General features: G+C 34.3%; 1 protein-coding gene across 1 annotated transcript; it reads right to left on the bottom strand.

Moving 5' to 3' along the window:
• Positions 1-583: 583 nt before the first annotated feature.
• On the bottom strand, positions 584-16,280 carry LOC111503870 (uncharacterized). The gene is made up of 2 exons (XM_074186094.1): positions 16,120-16,280; positions 584-1,274 (listed from the first exon to the last, which is right to left on the bottom strand). The coding sequence occupies exons 1-2, from the start codon at positions 16,162-16,164 to the stop codon at positions 897-899; spliced, it is 423 nt and encodes a 140-aa protein (XP_074042195.1). The 5' UTR covers positions 16,165-16,280; the 3' UTR covers positions 584-896.
• Positions 16,281-16,883: the final 603 nt, after the last annotated feature.

The raw sequence follows: 16,883 nt of genomic DNA, 5'->3' as shown, positions 1-16,883 counted from the left end.
TGCTGTGCCGATTGATAAGGAATATACACCGCCGCAAGGATTCCCAGTTTAACCATAATGATTTTAGGTTTGTTTCTTTGTTCACACATAGATGGCGTTTCCGTGAGGAAGGTATAATATATACTCTCTACTTCCGCAAATCTAGTAATTTTTTTTGTCAAATGGTGATTGAAGATATTTTTGAAACCCAATATTTACAAGACAACAAAAAAGGTTGGTGAGTATTTCAAATGTGTTTTACTTTTGAAATATTATTATTTGATATGGAGTACCGGAAAAGTTTTCAATATTCTAAGGAATATACACTTTTTCAAAAATAGTTTTTCTTATTATTTATCAATATGTATGATCAAAAAGAAATAATAATAGGTGATAAATGGAATGGAAAATTTAATAATAATAATATTGATAATATTCGTCTTTATTGTTTCTCAGCTGTATATATATTTTAATAGATCACAGAGCTAGGTGCTGATATACAAAAGGCAAAGTTCAACTCGGTAAGCACAAGTGCTACCGAGTTGTTCTTTTTATATAATGAAACATTATATGGAATATAGCGAGAAGTAAAATAAAAAATCGGTTGATCAAAAAATATTTAATTGACATTTGACGTTGAATGAGGTTGTGCAGTCAATTAACTGATGTAGTCATTTTTTTAATATGTTAGATTTTTACAAACTACTGTACTGAATTACAACTATTAACTTTATTAGGAATACATTGAAGATATTTCATATTGATATAATGTAGTCAAATATAACAATCTTTTTGTTTTTTTTGAGTAGTAGTTTTCTATAATTTAGGTAGAAATATAATTTTATTTATTTATCTTGTGAAATTATGAATAGAATTTTACAATAACTTAAGTTCCCTCTAAAGAAACTATAATTACTTTATGTTTCTGACCTCTGAGCTCCTTCTATAACATGAAGATTTGCTATAACACACAACAGAGCATCAAACGCCCTATCTCCGTGACTCTTCTCATTATCACTTTTACAATTATCGATAATCTTCAAATCGCTTCTTTTGTAAAACCGACTGAGAAAGTCTTTGATGTTTTTGTATTGGATAACGCCATCTGCAGTTTGATAGCCTTGCTTTTTATAACTGCATGCTAAAAATTCCTTGTACTTAGGTTCATCTGGAAACTCTTCAGTGGCCACAGCTCTATCTATGATTCGTCTGTCAATATTGACTTCTTCCACACAGTCCAGGCCCATTTTTTCTCGTTCTCTCATGTCATCTGCATATGGGTCTGCAGGTGCACCCTGAAATACATTTGCATTATTTGAAGGAAAATGAGTGGCCTTCAAGAAAAGCGACACTTCTCAAAATGCCTAGAAATCATATCGATATAGGAATGTAGGCTTTCACCACTGGCGTCGATGTTTTGGTTGGATATTCTTTGGTTACAATCTCTAAACGTTTCAACTGCAACTGCGGCAGTCGTCTTCAGTGGGGTGGTCGAAGTTCTTTTCTTGACGTATCAAATGAAACGTCAGTTGATACTGAAACGTCAGTTGATACGTCTAGAAGAATACTTCATCACGACACTGTAGATGACTGCCGCAGTTGCAATTGAAACGTCAGTTGATACGTCAAGAAGAGTACTTCGACGGCTATACCACTGAAGATGACTGACGCAGTTGCAGTGGAAACTTCTGGAGATTGTAACCAAAGAAGACCGCGGCAAAACCCGAAAACCAACCGAAACAAATCATATCAATGTCAGAATCACCATTTCAAAACATGAATATGTTTTTGTACAACTGTCATTGAAAGTGACATTTTTAATGGTTGTCAAAAATATTAAAAGCTAATGTTTACAAAGTAGCTTGTTAAAAATATTTTTAACACTAGTTAAATTTTTAACACGATTTTTTTCGATCAAACAGCAATAAATAAAACATAATTATTAAATTTTCAAGCAAGTTTTATTTTGAACAATAGATATAGATACAATTAAATTCTGTTGCAAATGTATTATATACATTAATTACATTATTATTATTATTATTTATAAACAATAATATGAAAAGTACAATTAGAACAACTGCTGATATTATTACCTTGCGATGTTGAAGAGCCTTGTAATATATTTGAACTATCTGACAGTTTCATGGGCATTAACATTCAATGAGCCTTTTTCCTGAGAATAGTACAGCGAACGTGTCACGAGAGGCAGCACTAGTAGTAGGGTAAAATGTAAAACAGTATTGTTTACGTAATATTAATTTATTATTCAAAAATATAAATCTGATATGAAAAAGTATTTTGTGCTAGTATAATGCCAACAAAGCATTGCTCTTTTGCGAATTGTACGTCGGATAATCGATATCCGGAAGAAAACGTGTTTTTTATACCATTTATAAAACCTCATATTAACGAGGTTAGACGTAAGAAATGGATACATGCTTCGAGGAGAGTGGATTTAACAGTGCAAAAAATAAATAAATGTTCATATGTACGGTCTAAACATAAAATGAATAGTAAATTTTTCATATTTTTAATTACCATTGATTAGAATGAGATATAACCTCAATTGTTTATTAAATTATATTCATTCATTATATTTAATTAAATTTATGTCATTACCATCTATATTTGATTCATTTATCACTCGGAAATAAATCTGAAATTCATAATTATTTTAAATTTCTTTTATTACAGTTTGAATCTACCGCTACTCTTTCAGTGGAGTCTGTATACAAACCTGTCTATTAATTCACTTTTTTTTCCAGTTACTTTTGAATTACGGCATGCAAGCCACGTTTTAATGTTACAACATTATTATCCTTTACAGTTGCAAATTTTAGTTTAGCTCCAGGAACATCTTCTTCTGTTAAAAATATTCTTTTTTAATTGTAATTTACCATATGTTTATATGAGGATTACGCAGTGTTTGTCCCTACCGAACTACTAGCGCTGCTAGTGAGTGATTTTTCGTACTTCACGAAAAGGTTCATTCTTGAAGTGAATAGGACGATGCTGTAAAGCTGAAACTAACTGTTGGGATTATTCTTTCAGCAATAGTCATTTTATAAGAAGATCAATGTAACCCTCAGCTACTGTTGTAGACTTCCATCATCCGTGCTTCTTAATATCCATTATATTTGCTCCTGATTCTGTTAGCAAAGAAGCAGAAGACCTTCTGAAACAGTGACCTTCACATTCCTTTTGTTCCGGGAGGTTCAGAAACTCAGCAATGGTAGAGGACATTTTCCCAAACGTGTTTATACCAACTGGGTTGGCACTGCATTTATATTTTGTGTATTTCAGAAAAAACGTTGATGATTGATAAGAGAAGGGCGTAATGCAACGTATTTATTAAAATAGTCATTGTTTTTTCCAACAATGCAAAAAGAACGACCTATTTTGATTTTTGTATTTGGAATTTAAACAATCAATGATTTATCCATTAATTTAATGGCTTCTATTGATAAATGGCACAGATTTTCATGCCGGCAGGCTCCATATATTCCGAAAATAGTGCAACTTTTATCATCAAATATTTTTCATCTGGCGCCTCATTTATAAACCTCTGGACTTGTTCAAACGTATGAGTTTTTGATTTTTTGGGCCTATTTCTTGCTTTAAGAATGGTATTACCTTGAAATATTTGCTTGTTTTAACACCATTTTTAATGAGCGCACTCAACTTTATCATTGAAAACTTGCTCCACAAAGTTTATGAGTTCCATATTTTTGATTTCTCTTCTGGATAGACTGAGAAGACGGTTTCGCTGAAATTTCCTTCGACGTTTTTAGGTCTACACCAGCTAAGAAAATTGGAATATACGATGTCGTACTGCTGAGCCATTTTTTTGGTAACAATTCAATTGAAGCTCTTTTTACAGTCTCTTCAATATCGTCAAGAATACACAATTCCTCACTATTGTTCTTCATGATGCAAGATATTAATTAGCAGCAAGAACTTCAAATGTGGCTTTAAATAAAACGTGTGAACTTTAAACAATACTGTTTGTTGATAACCAGGTGATTTGGCGTCACCTGACACGGCCACTTCACAGTAAATGCGATAACATGAAAATAATTAACTGACAAGAGATGTCAAAATGTGTTTTTATGTTTGTATATGTGTAGTGTATATCCGACTCAGTCAACCAATTTCCAGGGCCGTAATTTAAAAGGGAATAATTCACCCAGTTATAATCGAATATTACCGAAACATCCCGAAATATAAATTAAAATTTAATTCATTAGTATGAAGTAAACGTCTACGATCCAAATACTACATCAAAAAATACAGGTTCGTATCTAAAAATTCAAAGATGGGGGTGGCCCAAGTCAGATAACTCCCTATATAAAAGATTCATGAACATATTCTGATAGCCCACATCAAGTGCCAATAGCAAAATGTGAACAGATTTTCAATATGACTGCGAATAAAGAAGACAGAGGCAAAAAAAAAATCGGATTTTTTGGTTTTTCCTGTATATCTCCAGAAGCACCAAAAGAGCTATATACGATTTTTTTACATCATTGTATACATCTAAAAACGCAACTTTGCCACGATTTAACCGACACTCTATCGCTTATCGTTTACGAGATTCCTATGTACAGAAACGAATTTGAATACGATTCCGTATTTATGACGTTTATTGGAAAGGTACTGTTTGAATATCAGTCTACTTTTACATAGGTTAGGTTAGGTTAGGTCCAAAGTGAGTGAGTCTATTCGACCCTCCACAGCAACCAGCAAGGGTTTATTGTGGCTCACACCTATTCACACTCGACCAAATAAACCCAGCTTCTTAACGAAGCCGATTAGTTTCTTTGGTGAGTGGTCTTTCAGCGACACGCACTGTCTTCCGACAGTCCGAGTCTCTGCATATGATGATTCAAAAGACGATGACCTGCAAGAAGGCCTGTTAGACATCGTAGTTCATCCCTAATGTAGTCCAACATTTGCTTGTTATAAGGGTGAATAAACGCCTTGGAGTGAGCCAATCCTGGAAGATTCTGCCAGAAGTCCATAAATCTTCTTGCCATCCAGGTGTTCAATCTTTGTTTGGCAAAGCCTAACGCGATGCCAATAACAGTTCTGGTCCGATGAAGCAGCTTGCAGCACCCTTCTTTGCAAGGGAGTCAGCAGCCCCATTGCCTTCCAGGCCAGTATGGCTAGGAATCCAGGCCAGTATGACCAGAATTCCATACCAGAGACAATCTGTTAAGTCTTCCTATCGAGGAGAGCCGTTTTTGGCAAGTTGCTACCAATTTAGACGTTGCTCGGTAGGAGCAAAGAGCTTCCAACGCCGCTTGACTGTCCGAGAATATTATTATTGACTTGTGTATGAGGTTGGATTCTTCCAATCTCTTCGCACACAATTCAGTAGCATAAATTTCTGCTTGAAATACAGTCGCCTAGGTTTCTTGGCAGGTTGATATCTAGGTCCTGCTTCTGCGGCTGAAAACACCTGCACCAGAACCGGAATGTGTTTGATCCATCCTTGAACCAATAACTATCTGCTCTTCTCCCGGAGGATCCAGTCCTCTCTACTCGGGAACAATACTTCCTAAGGAATTTCGTAGTTGACAGTTGGAGGCATAAAGCCAGAGGTCATTTCCAGAATGCTGTGACTTACAGTGACAACCAATAGTCTGTTGCACTCTGCATTAAATTGATTTGTGCAATTGGCAATGTGCACAAGTTTATATGCAGTCCATCTATTCTTTCTCTCCAGAAAAATGTGAATAGGATGTAGATCTAGAAGGATCTCCATGACCGCTGACAACGTTTCCATAGGACCATAGATTTATCTAATGCCAGATTTCGACCTGCATAGCACATTATTTTCATTGGTTGACTGAAATAATCCAACACTGGCCTTATTTTATATAGCCGATCTGTTATTTCCTGATGACTGTCCATATTTCCTTGGAAATGTAAGCATCTCATGAATAGTAAATATCGATCTCGACTCATATATTTTTCAAAACGAGTCGAATATAATCGCTGTGTTTTCCAGTAATGCTGCAAATTATTAAGTTTTGTTGTTCCAGTATGTATTGTCAGTCCCAAAAAAATACGAAATTCTGATACCGTCATATCCTTCCACACGGAAATTCTCGACCTTTCTTTGCCATTGGTAATAGACAGAACCTCCAAAGCATGCTCCTTTATTTCTTTTGCTGTCAGTTTCAAAAGTTGGTTATCAATCAACATTCTAAACCAATCAAACGGATGGTCGCCTGATAACTCAACCAGTAATTAATTTCTTTTCAGAAAGAAGATTTTTGTCACGTTGTCAATTGTTTCTTGCCACGATGTTTGCCCCGCAGCGCCACCCAAAACTACCCCATTCTCATCAAAACCATCTCCATCCATATATTGTGAAAATTCGTCTCCACTTTGAGAATTGTCACTCTCAGATTCATCTGTCAGTCGATCTAAAGGTATAATAATATCAATTATAAAATCTTCAGTGAATAATATTTGTGCAAACATGCGGGAGGACCATGTCCTCCCGCATGTTGCACAAATAGCGAATTACATATTTTATTGTAACTTCAAGTGCGGAGAAAATATTGGTAGTAATAAAAATTCGAATATAAGTTATTTGATTCATTGGTTTACATAAATATGAAACTCTGACTTGTTTCTCAGAGAGTCCAGAAAATAAATATGTCATGAAATGCGGAGGAAAATTAAACTCAGAATCTACAAGCCTACTCGCATATCAAAATATTTAGATTTATGCATTTCTAATCTCCTGGAATAGTTCTGACATTTCTTTTACGTGGGCAGTTCAAATAATAAGGTGAATGTTCAAATTTGCATAAAATTTTGTGTAAAAATAATATTAAGTGCTGAAAACACTTGATATGTTGACGGTGACATACTGTGATTGTACTCTGGGTCAAAAAATGTTTACATGTAGAACAAGCTTTTCACAGAAAGTCGACACTCGTCCTGGACGCACCAGCACATCAACAAACGATGTAAATGTTGAGGAAGTGAGGAAAATTGTTATGGAGAGTCGTCGAATTACTACTAGAGAAGTTGCTGAGGATGTCGGCATGACGGCTGGCTATTGCCATGCAATTTTTTCAGCCTGTGACAGCGAAGTGCGTTCTTACTAGTAACGAATTCAATTCAATTCAATTCAATTCAATTCTTTATTTTCCAATCGACAATTTACATTGTATAGGAATAGTCCAAATATAGCAACATACAAACATGTGTAATCAAATAAAACTTATAGCAACATACAAACATTAAAGATATAAGTAAAAGTTAAAGCACCATACATCATGGCTATATGGTTATGGCATCGATTCCAAAGTCCAAGCTCTTGGAAGAGCCCAAGAGAGCAAATTCCAAAATGTATTGGCCTAAAATAACATTGTAATCATACTTCAGCCACCGTATTCAGCAGGTGGCTGCGTCTTTTTTCTGTTCCCAAGATTGAAGATACCCATGGAAGGATGACGTTTTGCAACGATTGAGGAGATTAAAATCGAATCGTTGAGAGAGCTCAAGGACATACCAAAATGTGCATGCCAGAACTGATTCGAGGATTGAAAAAAATGCTAGCACAAGTGTATTATATCTGAGTGGGACTACTTTGGAACGGACAAAATATAAATTGTCGAATAAATAATCATTTTTCGAGAAAAACGTAAATTCAGCTTATTTTTTGAACAGAGTAGTAGCTACAACTTCCCCTTCTTGAATTTGAAGCGGTGTCTTGGAGAGCAAAGGTTTAAAAACGATTAGGATTACCGCCTGTCTAGTGGATGTATGTGCGTTTTCCTCAAACTCAAACATCACATCTAATTTGACTTCTTCACTCATTGCATCGGCAGCTGCTTTTTTTATCAGCCCCACATGACCAAGCTCGTGAAACTGCTTCTCTATTATGAAATAGGCGTGCTACTTTCTGTTGTGTTCGGGTTTCTTCTTCGTCACCAATCATTTGTAAAACTGTTATTTTATGCATTTCCGTTAATCAACTATTTGTCAGACTTGGAGGTAACAAACTTAAATTCAAATACTGACAACTAATGTCGTAACTTACAAAACAAGTTGACAAGGCGTTTTAAACTAACTTTGCCACGGAAATTATTTACAGTTTTTTAAAGCAGCGTTTTTAAACGTGTGGTGTATGAAGAATATGTTAACAAAAAGCATATACTGGTAAAAATGTGTACATATAAATACAAACAAATTAACAAAAAATTAAAGCTTACGTCTACTTGTCACTCCTAATACGAAGGTTGTGCTTTTTTTCCATTAATCAATTTTTCCCATCGTGGTTCCGCGTTTGCTACATTGAGAATTAAGTCATTTTCTAAATTTAAGCGATTTCTTTGCTTGCTTTTTATTTTGGCCATTGATGAGAAAATATCAACTCGCACAAATACGAGGTGGCAAATGGAATCAAACACCTCAAGGCCTCTGTTGTTAATTCCGGGTATTCTGTTTTTCCTTTTAACCAAAAGCTATCCAAATTGGCACACTTGAATTCTAAGTGTAACATCCCATCGGCAGATAACTCCAGCAGATTTTCTTTAAGATTAGTTGTTAAATTCGCTTCATTTATAGCTGCAGGTAGAAATGGATTCAAGATCCACCTTTGCTCAGTGTTTTCCGATATCTCTTGCACAGAAAAGTAATGACATTTCTAATTATCTAACACCGTTGTCATACCAGGATATACTCCTTGAGTTTATCTCACATCCGACTTCTTCAATATAAGACTGTGTCAATTTTCTTTTCAAAGCCATGTATTTAGTCTTTTGCAGTGATGACATCATCTCGCCCTTGAAGACTTTCATTCAAGATATTTAAATGGTCAAATACGTCAGAAAGAAAAGCTAATTTCAAAAGAAAATCCGGGTCACAAATAAATTCAGAGTTTTCCGACATGGTCTGCTGTAAATATATCAAAAGTTCAGATCGGAGTTCCATAACTCTGATGGTCAATACTACAACCACCTAACCTCTGTATGGTAAAGTAAATTTTGGTGGAGTGCCCCCATGTCTTCACAAATAATCCGTATCTGCAACGCTTTTCCTTCAATTGAATTTACAATTTTTATAATAATATTTAGAACTTGACTGTATTACTGTGGCAAGGTTTTGGCCGCAAGAGCTTGACGATGAAGAGAGCAATGCATCCAAGAAGCGTTTGGCATTTGTTCTTTCAATCTAGCAATAAAACCACTTTTTGCACCAGTCATAGCTTTTGCTCCATCACTACAAATAGCAATGCATTTTTCTTCCCAATTGATATTCATATCTTGCGTAGCTTCAAGGAACATGTTATGCAAGCACTGACCTGTAGTGTTTGAGGGAAGTGTTCTATAAAATAGTATTTCTTAAATTAAATTTTCATTGGATTCAAAACACACAAAAGCGGCAAACTGCGCACAACCCGCAATATCCGTAGATTCATCAAATTGCAAGGACACAAAAGTACTTTCTTTTATTTTTTCTTGACTTGGTCTCCAACGTCAGTCGCCATATCGCTTATCCTGCGTTGAATGGTATTGTCTGAGAGAGGTATACTTTTGAGCTTTTCTACTTCTTGTTTGCCAAACATAATTTCGGCTATATCTAAAGCCGCGGTACAATTAAACTTTCGGCAATTGTGTGGAGTTTTCCTGTTTTAGCCACACGAAAAGCTACTCGATAACTAGCAAGCAACGCTTTTTCATTTAGGCTTGGTATTTGCACTATAGAAGTTTTTTGATGTTGAAGAACTTTCAATTTTCTCTCAAATAATTCCACGGAATTATATTTTTAATTTGGATGTTTTGTCAGTCGGTAGCCAAGCGGTTCGGCGTGGGTGCTTTGTTCACTCACTCGAATTGACTGCCGTGTTGGTCGGTGGTTCAAGCCCTAGTCTGAACGATCGATCTTCACTTGCTACCGTCCAACCCGTGTTAGGAATCACACGTTAAAAGGTAAGACCTCGTTAATCCTTAGCTCGCACAAGTTTCGACATCTGAGGGTTGTCGTTCGTAGGGGTGCGACAGCTGGTTAACGGAAAAACAGATTTTAAACAGATTTTTTTTTGTGTTGTAGTGGCGTGCTAACTTCGATGGCTTCATGCTTTCTCTTGATAAAGCTTCAAAGCATATAACGCACTGCGGTTTATCACAGTGAACCCGAATTTCAAATAATTGTCATCATAAAGACGTTTTTTTGTTTTGATTCAACTCCCGCTAGAAGTTGACGGTTCTGTTGGTCTTTTCTGGAATTGAGCCGTTTTCAATTATCACAAATCACTTCAACTAAATACGTGAAAAACGGAAAATAATGATTTGCGCTCGCTTAACAACTGAACGGCTGACAATCACGCGTATCACTTCCTTCATACCCCGCGACGCCCCCGACAGCGCTCGTTACGACCCGTTTCTCGGCCGGACGGCCGGCATCGGCCTTGGTCATTTGTACCTATGCGTGTAAATTGCGTTAGTTATCAATTGGCGACTTTTTCGATGTGAAAGATTATTTTTACGTACTTTATTATGTATTTATATCCTAATTATTAAAACACATCAAAATGTTGTATGGACTGAATATTTGTTACATAAAATAATAACATACACGAAAAAAGGGTCGGGGGGTCGCATAATATTTTTTCTTACTAAGGGGGTCGTGTCATGGAAAAGGTTGAAAAACACTGTTTTAAAGGATACCATCTATAAAGAACATTGTTATGGTTTCTGCTTACTTTCTTATTATCAATACCTCAACATGAAATAAGTTTTGAGTATATTGCAATAAGTTTTGAGTGTATTTTATCGAATTTCGGTAACCACATGATTTCAACTTATTTTATCTTAATTGTTGCAATAAACTAAAAACAGATTTTTTTAAACAGATTACATTTGCTTTTTACTCACTGTATACCAATCTTTACTATTCTGTGAATTTGCACAAAACAAAACTCATTTCCTAATTTGTACCGACTCGTTGAGTTCCATACATAAGATCATGAAATAAGATAAGATAATTTATTTCACCACGTTTAAAAATCTGTTTTCAAATTCTGTTTTTCCGTTAATCAGCTGCCGCCCCCATACGAACGACAACTCTCAGAAGTTGAGAAACTTGTGCGAGCTAAGGACAAGGAGGTCTTACCTTTTAACGTGTGATTCCTAACACGGACGCACTACCACCGCGGCCAATTCCACAACGTTACATAATAAAATGTTTGTAGCAAGTTTGTAACAATCAAAATATTATAAAAACAAACGAGAAACACAAATACAAAAATATAAGAACAAAATAGAGTATGTATGTTGACATTATAAACATTTAAAATGATTCACGTATTTTTCGATAGAATAGAAGCAAAAACTCAAAAGAAAATTTTGTATTGTTTTTTTGAATTTGGACGTACTAAGAATTTTGAAACTGTCGGGAAGATAGTTGTAGAGGTTGAAATTCAGTGTGTTCTTTTGTGATTTATCAAACGATAGCGGTTTGTCCGACATCTGTTACAATGTCTGGTATCGTAGTCATTAAGGTCTGATTGCTTGATTAATGAAGTTGATTTTTTATGAATTTCTATGAGAACGTTGTACGAAAATAATGTGGGTAACGACATTATTCTCAATTTCAAAAACAGAGGTAGACAATGATCACTATAACCAGGATAAGTAATTATTCTAAGAGATTTTTTCTGGAATTTAAAACTTTTACAGCCCCAGTTGAGTTGCCCCAGAGTATAACACCATATCTAATGTAATTATTTTCAATGTATCGAAACTAGTTATATTTCTCAACTGACGCAACAAAAAAAGAGTTCTAGACATGGCCGTAGTGACAAGAAAAACCAGGGGGGGAAAGGAATCCAAATTTTCCCAACCCCACCAGCAAAATTTCCCAACTTTCGAAAAAATGAAAGGCGATGGATTAGTTGCTACTATAATATATTAATTTTCTTGCCTAGCTATCCAAAGATTGGCTAAATGCTTATGCCCGTTAGGGTATTCACAAACAAAAATACATTTTGCTAATTATAAAAATAATAATGGGAATTATTCTACTTTGGGCCAAGGTCCTCTGTATTCCACCATATCCACCATGTATTGGAATATTCAATAAAAATGAAAGAAAACAACACTTAAATGAATGATTAATGGATTTTCCTCTTTCACATTTGTTTTCTGATATGTAATTTACTTTCATAAAAATGAGGCTCCTTCTAGCAGGAGAATCCAACATTGGATGATGAAATTATGACCTCAATGAGTTGGGAACTGACAAAATTCTAACTAATTCTAATTTCTTTTATTGTTTTCTATTATTATTTTTTCTATCTTCACGGCCCAAAATTTCCCAACTTTTCCAAGTCGAAAAAACAGTGAAAAGTTGGGAATTTTGTAAAATTGTCACTTTAAAATTTGTGGACTGTTCAGGACTGTTCTCTTACTTGGGAGAAATTAAACTTTTTTGAAGTTTTCAATTAACTCAGAATTTCAAAGTATAGGATATCCAAGTTATGCATGTTGGGAAATCTCAACCTTCTCCTGGTTCTTTCCCTCTTTTTATTACCTCTCCCTTTCTTTTCTCTCATTTTTATTTTTTGAATTTTCATTCATTTTTTACTATTATTTTTTCTATCTTCACGACCTAAAATTTCCCAACTTTTTCCCAAGTCGAAAAAATAGCGAAACGTTGGAAATTTTGTAAAATTGTCACTTTAAAATTTGTGGACTGTTCAAGACTGTTCTCTTTTTTGGGAGAAATTAAACTTTTTTGAAGTTTTCAATTAACTCAGAATTTCAAAGTATAGGATATCCAAGTTATGCATGTTGGGAAATCTCAACCTTCTCCTGGTACTTTCCTTTTTCTTATTACCTCTTCCTTTCTTTTCTCTCATTTTTATTTTTTAAATTTCCATTCATTTTTTACTATTATTTTTTTCTATCTTCACGGCCCAAAATTTCCCAACTTTTTCTCAAGTCGAAAAAGCGGTTCTAGATAATTTTTTACTCAATTGGTCAATATGACAGGTCCAAGTGAGAGTTCTATCGACAACTAACCCAAGTAATTTAACACTGTTTGCACTTGATGTAACGGCAGAGCTTGCTGAAAACTGTAACTGTTGCGTTTTGTCTATATTCAGTTTAAGTTGATTTGTCACGAACCAACTTTCTGCCTTCTCTACGACATTGATATTCTAGATAGTTCAATAGAATTTTTGTCAGAGTAAATAAACGTGGTGTCATCGGCAAACAAAACAGATTTATATGGATGCATGAAGTTACTAATGTCATTCACGTAAATTATGAATAGAAGTGGTCCCAATACTGATCCTTGGGGAACACCATGCATAACGAGTTTTAAATTCGAAATGCAATTATTGCTACTGACTGCTTGATATCTATTCGAGAAATATGATTTTATGAGGAATAGAGATACTCCCCTGACGCCATAGTATTATAGTTTTTCCAATAATATGTCGTGAGAGACGCAGTCAAACGCCTTAGAGAGGTAGCAGAGCGTAATAACTGTGTGGTTACCTTGCTCGAGATTGTCGACTACTTCACTAACCACATTGAGAACTGCCTCTGCTGTAGAGCGCTACTTACGAAAACCAAACTGAGATTCGTTGAATAATTTATATTTTAAAAATATGCGTAAGACGTTGTTTAATAATCTTCTCAATTATTTTGCTGAAAATGGATATTATTGAAATGGGACGATAATTGTTAACAAGAGAAATGTCTCCGTTTTTTAACAAAGGAATAACTTTTGTTAGATTGAATGTAGTAGGAAAAATACCACTTGTGAATATTACATTTATCAATTCAGAAAGAGGCTGCAAGAATATCTGGGAGGTCTCTTTAATGATATTAATATTCAGTTCATAGGCGTATAAGCATTTGGAATTTTTGAGTGAGCTAATTGCACTTTGAACGTCTTCTTCGGTCACTGGACCTAGAAAAAAAAGAGCTGCAAAGGGCTGGAAAATTTCTGAAATTCAGTAAAGCCTCTTTGCATACCGTTGATAGAGATTGAATGATATTGTCAGCAATATTAACAAAAAAGTCATTGAAGTGGTCAGGAGATATCAGTATGAGTTGTATTATTGTTGTTTTTGTTTCTCTCAAAATTTTTTATTTACCAACATGCTTTCACCTTATTTCCCGCCGAATGAATATAATTGTCATAAGCTAATTTCTCAGAATGTTTAAGCTGGGCAATATAAATATTTCAAAATGAATTTACTCTTGACTCCCTTGTAAGGATTATTCTTACCAGAATTCATATTATGAAGGAAAGCGGTAGAACTGTCAGCTTTATGTGGGTGCCTAGTCATTGTGGCATAAAGCATGAGGCAGCTGGAATGATTGCTAACTCTAACGAACATGAAGATGTACCTTTCCACCTAGACGATCTGAAGAATTATAATAAAACCAAAGAAGAATCTGACTGACAGACTCTTTGGAATGAAACTGACGCGAAACTGAAATGCTCAAAACCAAGTATGAATAAGCGAATCCCATCATTGAAATTGACTAGAAAAAAACAGGTTGTTCTCACACGTCTGCGAATCGGCCATACAAAAATGACACACCTTTACTTGCTCCTCGGAGAACAACAACCTCTATGTACTAACAGTACAACATATTCTTGTAGAATGTCCAGAATATGAGGAAACCAGGAGACAACATAACATAACTGTGACAATGAAGGAAATTCTATGTGATGGTAGACGAACGTTGAACAACCTGATGGCATTTTTGAAAGCAGCAAATATAATTGATGAAGTTTGAAAAACAAATAGCAAGTACGCGGCTAATAACCTAGCAGTTGATGCCGCAAAAAAACTGACAATGAAAATCAACGACTTATGAGGGAGATTTTATAAACGATGATTTTACTTCTTTGATTGACAACTTGTTTATTTTGTAAAAATTCATGTTCACTGAGGATACACTATAAAAACACACTTTTGTCTATCTTAGTATCAATTATGCAGGATGAATCTCCGAGAATATTAAAATTATCTTTTAAAATTCAATCTATAAACATCCTACACATCCAACGGAAATTTAGGAAACAGATTATTTAATGCCAAACCTAAGTTGAACAAAGGGAAAAGATCTGGCATATATCGACTAGAATGTGGTGAATGCTCCGCCATATATACATGCCAAACTGGTAGAAATTTTGATATAAGGTATCATTAATATGTCATTTCGGATAAAAAATCATTAAAGTAGGAACATTTTCAAAATTCAAAACATAAAATGAATAAAGATAATTTAAAAATCCTTCACACATGCGAAAAAAGGCAAATGATGAATCTTTTGGAATCTATGGAAATAAACAAGTCAAAGAAAAATCCCAATTTCATTATCCTCAACGAACAACTTGATCTAAACTAAACAATAGTCCTCTCCTGATTTAAATGTAATCAAGATAATTTTGAAAATGGTATAATGATCGAAACTAGTCAACAAATATAGAACTATCCTGGAAAATAGATAAAAGTATGTTTTTATAGTGTATCCTCAATATAAACGACGAAGTGACAAGTGTCATTGAATCAATTGTTTCATACCGTCTTCTAAGATGAGTTACAAACAAAATACGTTAAGCACGTAGGTACTTTTTTAATAAATTAAATATCAAATACTACAACGGATGGTTTCAATTTCGTGACACACTCGATGAAAAGTGGAAAAGGAGCATTTCCGTTATTTTTGGTTTCAGGATAAAACTTATGATAGCATTTTGGGTTCAAGAAAGAGTTGGTAATCGATAAAGGTAAAATATACAGGATGTATAAATAGAAAACGCGATGTTCAATTGTTTTTCTGCTAGCACCACGTTAATCAGCGAAATAAAAACACTACTCGCTCTCTAATTCAACCGAACTCGTTTTTTAATGATAAAGAAGTTATCACACTGTGTTTGATCACACTGTATTGTATGTATCTCACTGTGTATGAGAAATAAATATTAATTGATTGATTTCGAAAGTTTAGAAAATGTGACCACCTCGTAAATTTTTAGAAACATTTTTGAATTATCTCCTTTACACATGTATATAAGTTCTTTGACTTTAATGTTCAGAGCAAAAATGTTCCTTGAAATTTGAAAAGTATTGAGGATTCTTACCTTAACGTAGGCAATGAATAACATGAAATAGATGAAGCTTTTCATTATGCTTCGAAACTGTGGTCACATAAAAACTAATTTTTCTTCAATACGTATTTTTGTGTTTTGTTGAAACGTGATCAAATTATATCAGTAATCAGCGTTTGTTTTGCAATGAATTTGATATGCTCATTATAAAACGATGGGGTCAAGACGTTACTGATATTTACCATTGCAATTGAGTTCGTCCATTAAGATAGTTACTACAATAAACTTAACATATATCAATGCTTTGAAATATTTATGCAAAGTTTGTGCAATCTATATAAGCCTATATGTAAATATTTTTTGGAATGCAGTTTAAATAAAATCTAGCTATCTATCTATTTTTCTGAAATTAATCGATTATCAATCGCCATTCCAATATTTATGAATTTGCTCAATGGGCGACACTGTCGGAGAATTTTTAGATAACTATTTAAATACGCATAAACTGGTTAATACGTAATACACGCTTAAGGTGCGTTTTCACGAGTAAGTTTACTTGAACGATTTCAGTTGTTCTACAAGAGTTGAACTAAAAATCTATATTACTTATCGTAGAGTGTCCGCAAATAAAGATATTTCAACTTCAAAGTTAAAAAAATCGATTATCCCATATTTATTGCAAATATCTCGTTTCCTATGGGTTTTGGATTTTATGCTATTTGTATTTGGAATAAATACTGTAGAGGATTAAATTCTCTACAACTTTTGTTCAAACATTTTTTTTATATCGTTGACCA

The sequence above is a fragment of the Leptinotarsa decemlineata genome, unplaced genomic scaffold (assembly GCF_025532065.1).
Source record: "Leptinotarsa decemlineata unplaced genomic scaffold, Ldec_3_MD MMD2_tig00078422_RagTag_RagTag, whole genome shotgun sequence".
In the NCBI taxonomy this organism is placed as follows: Eukaryota; Metazoa; Arthropoda; class Insecta; order Coleoptera; family Chrysomelidae; genus Leptinotarsa; species Leptinotarsa decemlineata.
This window is presented reverse-complemented; position numbering and strand designations above follow the sequence as displayed.

What these genes read in the sequence shown, in the direction of transcription:
- LOC111503870 (XM_074186094.1), bottom strand. Translation starts at nt 16,164, where the DNA reads ATGAAAAGCTTCATCTATTTCATGTTATTCATTGCCTACGTTAAG. An exon ending in TATTCATTGCCTACGTTAAG is followed by an intron (nt 1,275 to 16,119) that starts GTAAGAATCCTC and finishes AATGTATTTCAG; the next exon opens with GGTGCACCTGCAGACCCATA.